At 49.1% G+C, this 16,868-nt stretch overlaps 1 protein-coding gene across 1 annotated transcript; it reads right to left on the bottom strand.

The window, feature by feature from the left end:
• Positions 1–8,507: 8,507 nt before the first annotated feature.
• On the bottom strand, positions 8,508–9,194 carry LOC124698602 (mitochondrial import inner membrane translocase subunit TIM17-2-like). The gene has a single exon (XM_047231085.1). It carries the CDS (start codon positions 9,132–9,134, stop codon positions 8,508–8,510), a length of 627 nt encoding a protein of 208 aa, XP_047087041.1. The 5' UTR covers positions 9,135–9,194.
• Between the last annotated feature and the right edge of the window lie 7,674 nt (positions 9,195–16,868).

The raw sequence follows: 16,868 nt of genomic DNA, 5'->3' as shown, positions 1-16,868 counted from the left end.
CTAACTAGCTAATAGGAATTTTCAGAACATAGGTACTCTTTAAACCGATATTAGTTACTCCGGTCTTAAGTTACATAATTTACCGACCTCTAAATTACAGACAAGTCGGGATGAGAGAGTTTCCTTTAGACCGCTCATCTAGAATTTGTCATATTTTTCTAAGCTACATACTTTCAATTTTGATTATGAAAAATAACAAGCACATACATCCTCTGCATGTAAAATTTTGTTCCAAAGTTTTGAAGAGCTGGAAATACGAATTTTAGGGCAGGCAAGTTATCATCATGTTCATGAGTATCAGGTTCCATCATGTATTTTTGCTAGCTTGCTGGCGTTCAGGACGGGTCGCGATAGTTTCATGTACACTCAAGGTCTCGATCACTGTAAGTCCGTAACCTTCTAAGATTCCGATAAAAAAATATTTTTTATCGTTTTATTTGTTTGGCTGTACCGAAACCTTGACTGGCACGTCTAATTGGTACATATGGTCGCTTTCTCTGCTGCTTTAGTGTGCATATAGTATATGACACGCTGGGACTGCCTGGTTACTGCGCATCATGCTTTGTATTTTTCTTGACATTTATGCCTGCCTTTTTTCCGAGGAGAAAGCAAAGCCACCTGACTGCCGGGCTGAGTTTGGAACTTCAATATTGGACAGTTACAATAGAAATCTCCTGTGGAATAAATAAATAAATATCATCTGGCCCTCGGTAGCCAAATGCAATAAGCAAAAGCTTGCAACATCAAGACACGCGAAAGAGAAAACCATAACTTACGGAGCTACGAGGTAGAAGATGAAACCATTTATTTGATCGTACTAAATTAATGGACCACGTTGATGAGCTCTGGCCTCAAGCACAAGCTTTTGGTGTTATTAAAAATCCACTCGTGCTCAGAAATGTAACTTTAGACTTCTGTTCTATACCTAAAGATCTGATGTTCCAACAAACACTAGTAGGATGATCTGGCCTGCAACATGAAAGGAGAACAAATTAAGCTAATGAGCTTAGATAAAACATTTTAAGATGATACTCCCACCATCCTAAAATGTAAGGCGTCTAAAGATTATCTGAAAGTTAAATTTTACTAACTTCGATTAAATATTTAGGTAAAAATAATTACATCTATAATATCAAATGGACATATTAAAAATACACTTTGTTGTGAATCTATTGATATTGATTTAGTATTGTAAATATTCTATCTATATGTATAAACTTGGTTAAACTTTTGAAACATTGACTTCTGACCAATTCTTAGATGCCTTACATTTTGGGGCGGAGGAAGTATGCCCTAACTACAACATTAATCACACGTTTTAAGACACCTAAACAAAAGGATGACATACGAACTCCTACTGCTCTGCTAAAAAATTCACTTCAAAAAGACTTCGCACAAGGGCACGTGTATGACCTTGCACGCGGCAAAGGTGCATTCAGGGCAGGGTCATTGCCGACGTAGACGGCTCGACGCTACGCTTCCTCACTGAAGCTCGTGAGATTGCTCTCAAGGTTCATCAATACGCGTTAGAGACTTAGATCAGCACCTCCTACCAACAGCACCCTCATCCTAATGTGTAATTGCTCGGTTCAATAAGGAAATATCAAACATGCAAAGGCAATTGCTCCAATCAGTGGTGACTGCTCATCATCTTCCTAATTTATTCACACAAGCGCGGCTACAAATCCCGCTTGCAGTTGCAGTAGGTTAAGAGGTTTATTTAAGTTCCAAACTGGATAGATCAGTCACTACGGGAACCAGTCAAGGTGCCGACGGCCAGATCTTGTGCCGACGGCAAAATATCGGGGCCGTCGGCACAGGACTCGTTTCGGCCAGGCCAGCAGGTCAGCCGTCGGCACAGGTATACCGTCGGCACATGAAGGTCTGTGCCGACGGCAACCGTCGGCACAGTTTTGGCCGTCGGCACAGCCTCTCCGCCCTGACGGCGAGCTAACAGCGTTAGGCCTGTGCCGACGGCAAAGCCGTCGGCACATCTATTTTCCATTTTACCACATTAATCTTCAAAAAATCATAACTAAATCATTATAATTCAGAAAAATATTATGTGTCATAGTTGCAAGGAAAAATATTAAAGTTGGTAAATTGAGAACATCACAAAAAATCCTTCACAAAATGAGCTATCATGTTCAAGGTTTCATGACATTTAGGTCAAATGACCAATGTTATGGATAAAATCGCGGCATAGTTTGTGATAATGTGCCTATATTGTGCACACATATGCATATTGGTATGTCTTACGATATTGCAGGAGGAGGTTTTCCATTTCATCGCACGAAAAAACCATTTTCTATTTTTGAGGTGCCGAAAACGGGGTGTTTTGTGAAGCAACCGCCAAATTAAAGATTCACATAGGTACCAACACATTTTTCAAAAATACTAGACCAACTAAGATGGAAAATTTCTCAACCGGTGTATCTGGAATCTTTCCGTCCACCCCTCATGAAAAAGACAAATTCCTGCCGAACCGGCAGGAGGCCGACCAGATTTGAACTACAGATACATGATATATTGCTCAAGATTTTTTGTAAAAATTATTTTTAGATTCACAACATGCTATTTCATTAGAGATCCAGTGCAAATTTAGCAAGTCTCAGCCCCGGGGCAAAGGATCTTCATGCCCGCCGTTTTGAATATAGTTTGAAACGGGCATAAAAAATTCAAAAATGATCCAAACAATGTGAAACCTTCGCGTGTTGTCATATTATATGTCATAGTTGCAAGGAAAAATATTAAAGTTGGAAAATTGCGAACATCACAAAAAATCCTTCACAAAATGAGCTATCATGTTCGAGGTTTCATGACATTTAGGTCAAACGACCAATGTTATGGATAGAATCGCGGCATAGTTTGTCATAATGTGCCTGTATTATGCACACATGTGTATCTTGAGATGTCTTACGATGTTGCAGGAGGAAATTTTCCTTTTCATCGCGCGAAAAAGCCATTTTCCATTTTTGAGATGCCGAAAACGCGATGTTTTGTGAAGCAACCACCAAATTAAAGTTTCACATTGGTACCAACATATTTTTAAAAAATAGTAGACCACCTAAGATGGAAAGTTTCCCAACCGGTGTATCTGAAACTTTTCCGTCCATCTCTCATGAAAAAGACAAATTCCTGCCGAATCGGTAGGAGGCCGGCCAGATTTGAACTACTAGTACATGATCTAATGCTCATGAATTTTTGGAAATTTTTTTTATATTCAAAATATGATATAGATGTCACATTTGGATTCCTCTCATTTTTCTAATAGATTTAGACATATTATTTGTCAAATTTTGATTTACAGATTTAAAGATATTAATTATTCCATATTAAATAAAAAAATAAAAAATCATTTTATTGTCCATTTGAATTCAAGATTAATATACTTATTTTTGTAGTTTATGTAGGTAATTGTTTGGAATTCAAAAAATAATGATGTGCAACATCAAGTAATAAGGGTTAATAGTATTGATATGGTATTATTGTCAACAAGGTGTTATTTCTTTCATGAAATCTAGTCTAAATGGAACCGAGAAGTTAAGCGTGCTAGGGGTGAAGTAGTGTGAGGATGGGTGACTCACTGGGAAGTTTGACCATGAGTGGAATTTGACATAATATTAAGTGTAGTTAGAGTTAAAATGGTGCATGTGAGAGATTAAAACAATTGGGATAAAAAAATTTGAATTTTTTTTTCGAATTTTTTGATTTTTTTTTTTAAAAATTCGAGCCAGAATTACCAAACGGCGTTATTTCTATGCCGACGGTTTTGCCGTCGGCACAAGATGCTGTGCCGACGGCCAGCCTGTGCCGACGGCAACTTTGCCTGTGCCGAGGCGTTATTGTGCCGACGGCAAGGTGCCGACGGCTGCCGTCGGCACAAGCCTGTGCCGAAGGCAACGCAAGCTGTGCCGACGGCCGGCGGCCGTCGGCACCTTGACTGGTTCCCGTAGTGAGTATGGAAGTAACGAATCCCTACAACAACCAATCTAGTCAAATAAAAACAGCGTTCATTCGACACAAATTCACAGATCCAACACAAAATCAAATTCCATCTGATTCACAATATAGTTAGTTTCGATCATCGATACGGTCTTCAGCAACATTGGTCTTGAAAGTAACACTATGGTCATACTTAAAAATGCATTGTTTCAAACAAAAGTAAACATTATGGTTCATAGCAAATCTAACAATATCAGTTTGATATTGTTTGAGTTGGTACTTCATTCTATACTGATTTTCAAACCCATTTTCTTTTACCGGTGCAAATTGTAAATTTTGTATGTTATGAATCAATAAGATGATGCAGCGCAAGGTTGTGGGGCAACTTCACTATGTTGCTACAACGTGCACAACACAAATATTGAAGGAACCACTTCAACGTGTTGCGTTAGATATCGCTATAGGGGCGTAAGGTAGATATCGCTCTCGGAGTGGAGGCTGTCAAGAGTAGTCCAAAACTCTCAACATACAAGATTAATCTAAGATTTAAAACAAGAATATAAAGTTCATGGTACATATAGTCTGCTCACAATTTATCTTTACTCACAATTAGACCATTCTAGAGAACACTATTTAAAGTAGGAAAGAAATACAAACAACTTAGTTACAACTCATAACTAGAACACACTAGAAACAACTATAATATATATGGCTAAAGGATCAATTTATGTGAAATATTATAGAAGTGTGTAGAAGTCATACTAAAGTTTAGTTATTTTTACTTTCTCTATTATTCTCCACCATAGGAGGGAGTAACAAGTGAATGGCTATGGTATGTGAACATGAAAAATGTTCCTTAAGCTCCAAATTCCTCACTCATGTGAAAAACCTCTTGAGAATTCCTTCATTGCGAAAAACATATCTGAACTTCAGCTAAAAATGTCTACATTATGATCATACGTGCATATATTTTCCAAATAGACCAAATATAAATGTGTAAAGTAGCCTGCATGCTCCATGAATGGTGCAATAAAAACAGTAACGGGTTGCAAAATGAGTGATATAACAAGGTGGAGTTGTTCGTGTCGAAAGAGTGAATTATCCGTCAAACTTCCCTCAGGAAAAAATCCTAAACTTTGTTTAGTTCGATCTATTTCCTAAGTGGTAATGTTAAACAGAACACACAGCCCACAACCATGTAACTATTCGCTACACTTGCAATAAGCCAACAAAATACTCCCAAAAGAATGAGCAAAGCACAACACGAAAGGAATACGACATCAGGCAGCACCAAGTTTCAGAGCTCCCAAAATCCTATAACTCCAACGGCTGTTGCCTCGTAGCAGTGGCATATCGAGGGGTCCCCTGATCACGCAGGGATATGCATAATGGATTCGAAATTACTAATAATAAGAGCATCTCCACCGGCGCCCCGATAGTGGCCCCGATAGCAATTTGGGATCCGGGAACTAAAATGGGCTCGCACCGGCGCGCCCCAAACGGCGCTGGCGATTTTTGGAGCCCAATATAAGCGCCGGCAATCCCGTGCCGGCCCCTTCGCCAAGGGCGCGAATCAGGCGCGCCGGCGCCTCGCGGGGCTGAAAATTTTGGGCGTGGGAGCCGCCTGTCAGCCGCACAGGAACAAAATATACATCTTCTCCCCCAAAACCCCGTTCCCTCCGCCGCTCATTTCTCCCGCCAGCCGCTCCATCTCCCATCCAGCGTCCAACCCGAAAAACCCTCGCCGCCGCGCCATGGCACCAAAGAGAAAGGCTCCGGTGAAGACAACGAAGGCGCCGACGAAGGCGCCGCCGAAGACGCGCACCGTCGCACTGAAGGAGAAGCCGGCGACCATGTCGCAGGAGGACTGGGAGACGGAGATGGACCGCCACGCCTTCATCACGGCCGAGCGCAGGAGGCGCCGCATCACCGCCCTCGACGCTAAGAAAGAGGCGGCCTCTGCGGAAGCGTGCCTGAGCTTGGGCGGCGGCCTGAACAGCATCTCGAGCTTCCCGTCGTCGCCGGGTTACTACGCGGGGTACACCGCAGACGCGCCGTCGATCTCGCAGATGCGGCTGTCGCAGATGGACGGCCGCGCCCGCTACTCCCCCGAGTTCGGCGACAGCGACATGACCGCCGACAATAACGGCCCGTTCTCACCGGAATCAACGGCTCAGGGCAGCGGCGCCTTCCGCTTCCCCGTCCTGAACGATTCGCCTGATCTGCGCCGCATCGAGGGCCACGTGACGGACGACACCGGCCTTCCCCGCCACCTCTTCTCCGACGACGGCACGCGCACCCAGCAGGTGTTCGGCAGCACGTCCGGCATGTCCATGGGGCAGGACGAGGTTAGTTTCCTTTCTTTCTATGTGTTGTGTGCATCGTAGACATCGGCGGCGACTAAAAGTTTGCAACTTTATGCGTAGATTGCCGGCGGGGAGGAGATCCTGAACGGCATCATACGCGGCCATGCCTACGAACCCCCTGTCGACGACTACGAAGAAGAGGCCGACGAGGACGAAGGTGAGGAGGAAGTCCAGGAGGAGTTGATCGACGCTGAGACCAGCGCCAGCGTGAGGAGGACGCGCGGGCGGTCCGCCGGCACTCATGGTCCGAGGTGGAGGTCCTTGGAGGATGAATGCCTCATCGAGGCGTGGAAGCAAGTGAGTTTTTGCCCCATCACCGGTGCAAACCAAACCGGGGGCAGGTACTACAAGCGCATTCTCGATAGTTTCAACAAGAAGAAGAACTATGGTGATTACGCCACCATGGAGATGAACCAGAACGAGGGCGCCCTCTCTCACCGTTGGAACTTGATCAAGGCGGCGTGTAGCAAGTTCCACGGCCACTACGAGAAGATCAAGGCACGGAAGGAAAGCGGCAAGACGATGGTCGATTGGGTATTATCTCTATCTTATTTGCATATGAATTGTTGATCAATGTTGTTGCATATGAATTGATGATGCATATGAATTGATGATCAATGTTGGTGCATATGAATTGTTGATCAATGTTGTTGAATATGAATTGATGATGCATATGAATTGATGATCAATGTTGGTGCATATGAATTGATGAAACATATGAATTGATGACCAATGTTGGTGCATATGAATTGATGATCAATGTTGTTTCATTGTTTTACATCATATGTTGTTAGATGCGCAATGCCCTCGACATGTACAAGCACCTGAACGACGACAAGGACTTCCCGTTTATGCATTGCTACAACAAGATCCAAGGTTGCAAGAAATGGGACGACCTCCTATCCACTCTCTTGAAGGACGGGGAAGATGGGCTGGTCGATCCAGCCGGCGCCTCCACCGGGCGCCCCATTGGCAACAAGAAGGCCAAGGACGACAGGAATGCGGTGCCAGTTTTGGCAGCCATGGACGCCTCCATCGAGAAGATGATCACCTCCTTCTCGGTGGAGAACAAGGAAACTGCCGATAGAGCCGCCGTCGTGTGGAAGGCCATCCTCGACAAGCAAGACGCCAAGATCGAGTTGGAGAGGGAGATAGTGGAGGCGGCGAAGATGGAAGCTCACGCCGCTGCCATGAAGGCCACCAACGAAGCGACGCAGCTATCGTTGGCCAAAATGTCTCAAGAATCGAAGATCTTGATGGCCGACATGGAGAAGATGGACCCCTTGGCGCGGGCGTGGCACGAGATGTACCGCGAGCGCATCGGCCAAGAGGTGATGGCGGCGCGAGCTGTGTCGGCGTCTCCCCCGGCATCGTCCACGTTCATGTCTACCCCGGCACCGTCCGCGTTCATGTCTCCCCCGGCACCCTCGACGTTCATGCCCCCCCCCCCCGGTGACCGTGGATCCTGTTGCAGCGACGGAGCTACCGCCGCTGAGGAAGCCGTCGAGGTTGCGCCGCCCGTGACCTCCTTCGTGTGATCATGTGATCATCTGGCTTGGAAAGCCCTTTTTTGCGCCGGAAACGGCGATCTGATGGCCGTGTGTTGGCCCGAACTTCTTATTGCAAAACCTATTCGTATTTGGTGGTCGTGTGTTGGTCCAAACTTCTTATTCGTAGACTTATTCGAATTTCTGTGGTTATGTTTGAGATTTCAAATTCAAATTATCTATCGGGGCCGCCTGTTTGGGGGCGCCGGTGTGGGAGCAGCTCCCCCAAATGGAGGATGTTGTGCCGGCGCCCCCCAAACGGTGGTGTCGGCACCCCTGCCGCCTATTTGGGGGCGCGGGTGGAAATGCTCTAACAATGTCGTTATAGTATCCACCCTCTTCGAGCAGGATATCGTATATGTGTGCACAAAATGGTACACCAATCAAGGCAATCCAGGTACCGCACTAGAATGGACGCCACCCTATGGTGGCATTGATTCCAGCGGACCAGATCGACCATACCCCACTGAACTGATCAATTCAAACAGATACAGCACGAACTAATTAAATCGATCGCATCGGAGGTCATTCACTAGCTATTTACTACCGAACAATGCAAGTTGCTCTCAAACGCAATCCACACAATTACAACAACAAAAAGCATAATAGATCGAAAACAAAGCGAGAGAAGAAGATCGGACAAACCTTTTCACTTGTAGTCGAAGGATGGCATTGGCGGGCTGGGCGTATCGAAGCTCTCCAACACCTCCGACTTGCGATCACCAGCCACCTTATCGTCCTTCTTCTTACCAAACAAGCCCCCCAGCCATCCACCAGAGCCCCCGGATCCAGTTACCGGGACCTCATCGACCACAACCGGCCGAGGCTGCGGCATCCCAGGGAAAGTGAATCCAATGGGCGGTGGTGGCCCTTGCCCTTGCCCTGGTACCTCGGCCGGATCCATGCCAGGGGGCGGCGGCGGCGGCGGAACTTCCACCAACACGCGGTTCAGCATGATGCCCGCGCCCTCGATGAGAGCGAGGAGGGCGCCGCCGACCATTGCGGATCTGGCAGAAGCAAAGAGGCCGCCCCGCATGGCAAGGAAACCGCCGGCTGCGGCGCCGGCGGCGATAGAGTTCCAGGGGTCCTCCTTCTGGCGCGCGTAGACCATGGCGCAGTCGAACGTGGAGAAGAGGCAGCCCCACGCGGCGAAGCTCCCGCCGACGCGCGGAGCGTTCATGCGCATGGCCTGGACCCCGCCGGACAAGCGGTAGCCGTTCGGGGAGTTGTACATGCCCTTCATGTAGTGGAAGATGGAGCCCCCCACCACGCCCATCCCGAAGGCGCCGCCCGCGTCGTCGATGATGCGATGGGGGCACGGCTCCCGCGATGTCTCCGGCGTGCTGCTCATCTTCGATCGGCGTCGATCGGTCTCCGCCTTCGGCTTCGGAGGTGGAAGCCCTAGGCGGAGCGACGTGCAGCCTTGGATGACAAGTCGAGATGCAAAGGGAATGGGGCAGATAACACAAACAAATTTGTTGCAACTGACCACATTACCCGTGGCACGATTATTCATAGTTTTGGTAAATTCGGGCCGAAAGCCATAACGTTTGGTGCGCACCCCTCTCGCTAACTTGGGCCTAGCCCACTCAGTCCAGCCCATGTTGCCCATCATAGATCATGGACTAGATTAAAAAAAAGTGGATGTTATCCTAAAGAAAAAAAGATAAAAAGTGGAAGGGTACACCTATAAAAATGTATTTGTGTGTGTACCGTGTTTCGCCAAAAAAAAAACACCTTAAAAAAGAAAAATGAGATTTTTTTTTGAGAAAAAAGGGGAAGGTTATGCTAAAAAAGAGACTGTCACCGATCGGAGATTCCGATTAATGAATGAGGCTTCGCCAAAAGATATCTCTTCCAACCGATCCGGAGTGAGTTGGAAGGAAACCCTAAGTCTATTACTAGATTAATTTGATGTAACCTACTTATATGCTAGTTTTCTCATGGTTGTATCTCTGTCATGGTATGGCTAGAAAAAAAAGGATTCTTTTGTCCTTTTGTCATTTGGATCTTTGGATTCAGATTTGATGATTTTTCACATGCCATTTTCATCTGTCTTGACGGTTGAACCGTATGTGCTTGCTAAGGGATGTGAACTTAGCCACACACACACCCACACCACATACAAAAATGTTAGGTTCCGGCCTATTAAGTAGGCCACCCAGTTTTTCTGAAAAAATGAGATTAATGTACCTTAATTAGTATAGGTCTCTATTAGTTTTTTTTATACCAAAGTCTAGAAAACGTCAATATGCAAAAGGTGTATCTTGAGACAACAAATTGGAAGGTAACTTTATGTTTCTTAAAATTCTCTAATTATGTGTTTGTATTTTATGTAATTTGATGTACCGATGGTAGCCAATCAATAAAGTCATCCTATTTTTTAAAAGAAAAAATAAGGTAAAATGAAATAGAAGTAAGAAATTCGATATTTGACCGTGGTTTTGGTGTGTCATGTCTTAGTTTCATTGTATATTTAGTATCACAATGCATTATGTTCTTGTTTATCGCGTATTTTTTCTTTTGCTAAAAAGTCATGTTTGTGTGGTTAATTTCTAAGGCAAGCTTAGTGCCTTGTGCTCTCGCATGTAAGGCGACCAATATGCCCTTTGGTTTCTACACATGCCTCACCAACACATACAAGACATGGTCCTATGCTCCATATACTAAACATCTTGGACCCTAAACTTTAAAAGTAAACAAAACTTTTATCTCACCATAGTCAAAGCACTATGACCAACAACGTGACGTGGGCCACACACCTCGCGATGATTATATAGATGAAAAATGTTGTGGGTATACTTCATGGGTGTACCATCGACGGTGCCTAGATCCGGCAAGCCCGGGTGGCCCACATATGGTGATGAGGCATGTGGCCCATCGGGCGGCCCAGTTGCTGTTGATCCTGACGGAAGATGTCCGGCCCAGGAGCAGGGGAGCCGGATCCGACCGACCTTAGGAGGAACCCGGATCTATGAAGGCTCAGTAGGAACCCGGATCCGGGACGACGTATAGAGGAAAGCGGATCCTTGACGTGCACGGCAAGACATAGTATCGTAATTAGGCAAACCTGTAATCCGGCTAGGACTCTCCATGTAAACCCTAGATCCGTGCGCCTTTATAAGCCGGATCCTGGGAGCCCTAGAGGCACAACTACAACTCATTGTAACAACGCGAAAGCGCCCGGATAATTCCTGCACAAGCAGCAGTAGGCCCCGTCATCGTGCGGGTGTTCCGAAGCTGGGTAAATCGCGTACCACCGTCCCGTGTGCACTCCGCCTTATGGCCCCTTCTTCTTCTCCCCTCGTGAGGATCCCTCCTCCGAGGTACCGTCGATTAGGCAACGACAGCTTGGCGCCCACCGTGGGGCCTCGCGGCGTTCGGAGGCCGGAACCGGGAGGGTTCCGCCATGGGAAGCTACGACGACACCATCGCCGTGGGGCGTGTCCTTTACGCCGGAAATCTGCCGATCGTCCCTCCGGATGAGTGCTGGATTCCGGCTAAAACCGACCCCGTCAAGCTCTCCATCGTCCCGCTTGGCGGCATACACATCTTCATCGGGGAAACCGTCGATTCCGACGGAAACCCACTGGTAAGTAGCGCTGACGCGACCGCCGCCGAGCAGGACGCAGTCGCGAAGATCCGCTCCGAGACGCAGGAACTTCCTAGCGAAGATTCCGCCTTAGATCTGAAAAAATCAAACCCCACCCAATCCGCCCCTGAGCAGGAAATAAAGGTGGAAGACCAATGCAGATCCGCCTGGGTCTCCCAGGTGTTAGAGAAGCAAAGGTGTCACTTCGTGCATTTCTTGGCCCATACCGCCGGAACCGCCCCTCAAGAAGCCGGAGCTGGTCCCGAGCAGGTCGAGGCCCCGGAAAACAACGCTGCTCCGGATCAGCAAGAGGCTGTCGGAGAAAGCGGAACTCCGGCTGAAGAGTCGATTTTGGGCAACCTAAGCCCAATTTCCGGAGATACCCAATCCATGGACACTGAAGAGTTCGATCGCAAGGTGAAGGAATATGGATACGGTGACCAGCCCGAAGTTGACTCCGCCCAGCCAAAGCAGGTACTTGCGACTGTAGCGGCGCTGGGAGAACATGGATCAGAAGAGGCAGGCACCCAATCCGACCCCCAGCCATCCCATCAGGGATCTCCAATGTCGCGGGAGCGACCCCGCAGGGATTCTTCCTCGGAGGACCTCCTGTCGCCTCGAAGAGATGGTCGCACAAGCAGTGCATGGATGCGGTTTATCGCTCGGATATTCTTAACAAACCCATCACTTCCGAAGACGTAGAAGCATTAGAAGCTAAGAGAGTCGGAGCTGCTGGCCACAGCCCAAAAAGTTTAAGGACACCGCAGCCGCCATGCCGGAGGAAAGGAAGCACGCCGCAGCTTTTGTGGAAGACTTCATCCAGCCGCGAGCAGGAGGTAGACGAAGGACTGGCAAAGGTCAAGGAACTCCGAAAGCATTGGGAGGACAAGATCGTTGAAGCTCATCAGGAGGTCGAAAGAGTCCGGCGAGAGTTGATAGCTCCCCGCAAGATCACCTTCGCAACTCCAACGGAGCAGCAGCCGTTCGCAACCCCAAAGGACAATATGACGAAGGCTGCAGAGATCTTGAAGAAAAAGAACGAGGAGATCGACATCGACTATGTTCGCACGCTCGTCGCTTCAGCAGTGAAGCAGCAGAGCAAGGCAGACACTTTGCGCAAGTTGGAATCTAACCCGGAGCATTGCGTCTCCACCGCGCGAAGGACGCCACGACAATCGCCATCAAGATGACGAATCGCGAACCGGATCTTCGAACGCGTAAGGAAAGCCGTGGAACACCCAAATCCGATCCCCGTACCATCAAAGACGCCACCGTCGGATCCAAGAAAGGGAAAGGATGCAATGTACTCGGACGGGACAAGTACCGCAACCCCTCTCCTCCGCCCAATGGTTACCCGCGTCCCTCTCGCCGCCGTAGTCCAGCCGGAAACACCAGGCCCCAGGGGCATGGTGGAATTGTTATCCGCGACAACGTGCTGCCTTCAAGAAACAGAAACAGGGAGCGCACGCTGGAACCTCGCCGGAACCAGAACAACGATCGTGAGCCTAGGAGGAGTCGGGATGAGGAGCGCGATCCCGAACCTCGCCGGAGCCGGAACGACCAGGGCAGCCAGCGCCACGGCGAAGGCAACCGCAGGAGCCGGAGCCAGCATCGGGAAGGCCGGGGAGAATCTGAAGGCGGAAGCAGGAAGTCGGATCGACCCCCTCGCAGGTCTCCCTCACCACCACCTAGCGGTGGCGGCGGAGGTGGAGGCGGAGGCGGCGGCCGGAGGTCTCGCTCTCGTTCACAGTCCCCTCGCCACGGCTCGCGCGACGCGCGGGAACGCCTCAACGAATACAGAACCGACTACATCGGTCCGAAGTGCTTTGGCAGGATGATTCGAGAGGAACCAAAGCCAAGGATGAACCTCAAGCTACCCGGAAACCTGAAACATTATGATGGCACCGAAAGGCCGGATACCTAGATTGAGGATTACTATAATGCAGTAACCTTTGCCGGAGGAACCCCTAATATCGCCTGCCGCATGCTCCAGTTGTACCTAGTAGGTCCAGCCCGGATCTGGCTCGCCGACCTCGAGAAGAACTCCATCTTTTGCCGGTTTGACCCGAAGACCGCTTTCGAGAAACACTTCAGAGACACCTACAAAAGACTCCGCCACGGCAAGCGACTTACAAGCTTGTATCCAAAGAAGGGAGAATCCTCAAGAAACTTCCTCACATGATGGTTGGCATGCAGAACGAGTGCGAAAACGTCGACCACACCACCGCCATGTACGCCTTCATTGGTGGACTGCAGAGAGGAGGATTGCTGAGGCATAAGCTCACTTGTTTGGCTAACGCAAATAAACCGACTTTGGATGAAATGATCTCCATTGCCGCTGATCATACTCGCCGCCGATGATGACGCTGGCGGTGATCTCGCAGCTACAGCAATCCCCTTACATCAACAAAAGAAGAACCGTGATAACGGCAACATCAGCAGCCATAAACGCAAGAACCCTGATGACCAGAAGAGTGGCGGATCCGAGATGGTCGCCATGGCATTCCAACGCGGAGGTTCAGGAGGCGGAAGAGGACGCGACCGTGGAGGCGGAGCCGGCAGGGGTCAGCAGCATGGCACTGAGGTCACCGCTGGCGGATCCCGCGCCCCGCAAACCTACGAGGAGTACAGAGACATGCCCCGCCCGGCCCACTCCGGACCCGGTTACAGGGAAGTCCACTCACACTAACCGCAACCGCAAGTGGGTCAATGATCTGAAAAACGACCCGGAAGCAGGATACAAGCGAGCCCGGAAGCACCGCCCTCGTGGCAAAGGAGGCAAGGGCAAGAACAAAGACAAGGAGGAGGACAGCTCCGAGGCGATGGGCGAGGATGATAACTCGCCGGATCCCAAAGCCGGATCCGCAGGTAAATCCAACCCCTTCGAGAAAAAGAGCGTGGGCGCGTACCACACCTTCCTCGGAACACCAACAGTCCGCGCTACCAAGTCAGCTAACCAAGACCTGAATGCCACAGTTCCAGCTGTGCCGCAGTATGTCAGGTGGTCGGAAGTCCCGTGCACGTTTGACAGGGAGGATCACCCCGCCATTGTGCCAAAAGAATGCTACGCCTTGGTTGTAAGTCCCCGCATAGACGGGTACGACTTCTCCAAGTGCCTCATGGATGGTGGAGCCAGCTTGAACATCATGTACCTGGAGACTCTAGAGCGGATGAACCTCACCAAGGAACAGCTCAAACACAGCAACACTGAGTTTCATGGCATGGTTCCGGGTAAGAAGGCGAATTCCCTCGGCAGCATCACACTTCCCGTGGCCTTCGGCGATGTTCACAATTTCCACGAGGAGAAGATCACGTTTGAAGTTGTGCCCTTCAAGAGCTCCTACCACGTCATCTTCGGCAGGCCCACCTACCACAAGTTCCACGCAAGAGCGTGCTACATCTACAACAAGCTCAAGATTCCGGGTCCTAAGGGTATGATTACCGTATTCGGAGACTACAAAAAGGCTCATGAGTGCGAGTTGGGCGAAGCCGCCTTCGCAGAGTCTGTGATATCTGGAGAAGAGCTGAAAGGCTACAGAGCCGCGGTGGATCCGACTGAGATGCAGACCACCAAGAAGCAGATCTCCGAACGTAAAACTCCTTCGTGGCCGCGATAGAGACCAAGAAAGTCAACTTCAAGGAAGATGACGCTACCAAGCAAGTCTCGATCGGAGCCAACATGGACCCCAAATAGGAAGATGCGCTCGTCGAGTTTCTCCGCGCTAACATGGATATCTTCGCATGGCAACCTTCTGACATGTCCGGAGTACCAAGGGAACTCGCCGAGCACTACCTCAACATAAACCCGGGGCTAAACCGGTGAAGCAAGCTATGCGACGCTTTGGAGATAAGAAGCGCCGCGCCATAGGAATGGAATTAGCAAAGTTACTAGAGGCAGGTTTTGTAATAGAAGTAATCCACACTGATTGGGTCGCAAATCCCGTCCTTGTACCCAAAAAGAATTCTGAAATACTAAGAATGTGCATCGATTACTCCGGCTTGAACAAACATTGCCCGAAAGATCCGTTTCCCTCGCCGCGCATTGACCAAGTCATTGATTCGACGGCAGGGGCGGAACTTCTGTGTTTTCTTGATGCGTATTCCGGTATCACCGGATCCGGATGAAGGAGTCCGACCAAAAGGCGACCTCATTCATCACCCCATTTGGAACTTACTCGCTATGTTACTATGCCCTTTGGCTTGAAAAACGCAGGTGCCACCTACCAACGTACGATGCAGCGGTGCTTGAAGGACCAGATTGGCCGGAACGTACACGCCTACGTCGACGACATCGCGGTCATGACTCGGAAAGGATCCGACTTGATCAGCGATCTCACATAAAACCTTTGAGAATCTCCGTCGGTACAAGATGATGTTGAATCCGCCGAAGTGCGTCTTTGGCGTACCAGACTGGAAAACTCCTTGGCTTCATTGTCTCTAACAGGGGCATTGAAGTGAACCCGGAAAAATCAAGGCAATTTTGTGCATAAAAAGGCCAACTTGTCTCAAAGATGTGCAACGGCTCACTGGTTGTGTCGCAACAATCAGCAGGTTTGTTAGCCGTCTTGGCGAGAAGGCACTTCCCCTGTACAAGCTATTGAAGAAAATAGACAAGTTTGTCTGGGACGAGGCAGCGGATGCAGCTCTACAGGGGTTGAAGGACATACTCACCTCCCCACCTATCCTAGCAGCTCCAGGAGAGTCAGAGCCTATGCTCCTTTACCTGGCAGCCACCAACAGGGTCATCAGCCTCGTCATCGTGGTGGAACGACAGGAAGAAGGTCACGAATATGGAGTCCAAAGGCCAGTCTACTATATTAGCGAGGTCCTTACGGAATCCAAACAGCGGTACCCTCACTTTCAGAAGTTAGCCTACGGAGTATTCCTAGGAAGCAGGAAGCTGAGACATTACTTCCAAGAACATCCAAGAATGAGCCGTGAGCAAGGCTCCGCTGTCAACGATTCTCAACAACGCCGACGCAACAGACGCATAGCAAAATGGGGCATTGAATTATCCGCCTTCGACATCGCCTACAAAGCCAGGACCGCGGTCAAATCCCAGTGTCTTGGCAGATTTCGTCGCAGTATTGGACGAAGCTCCGGATGCAAATCCGGAGCCGGAACCGGAGACATGGGTTATGCACTTCGATGGATCCAAGCAGCATCAAGGCTCAGGAGCCGGAGTCACCCCGAAGTCCCCTACCGGAGAAGAACTGCAAGTACGTTTTGCGGATCCACTTCGAAGCTACAAACAACATGGCGGAGTACGAGGCTCTACTACACGGACTGCGCATCGCTAAGGAAATAGGGATCAAGCACATTATCTGCTGCGGAGATTCCGACCTGGTGGCACAGCAAGTAGCCGGAACCTGGAACGCCATAAATTCCGTCATGGCGGCTTACCGAGACGAAGTTGAC

The sequence above is a fragment of the Lolium rigidum genome, chromosome 3 (genome assembly GCF_022539505.1).
Source record: "Lolium rigidum isolate FL_2022 chromosome 3, APGP_CSIRO_Lrig_0.1, whole genome shotgun sequence".
Taxonomy (NCBI): Eukaryota; Viridiplantae; Streptophyta; class Magnoliopsida; order Poales; family Poaceae; genus Lolium; species Lolium rigidum.
Note: the sequence above shows the minus strand (reverse complement) of the source record. Positions and strands in the feature narration are given on the sequence as shown.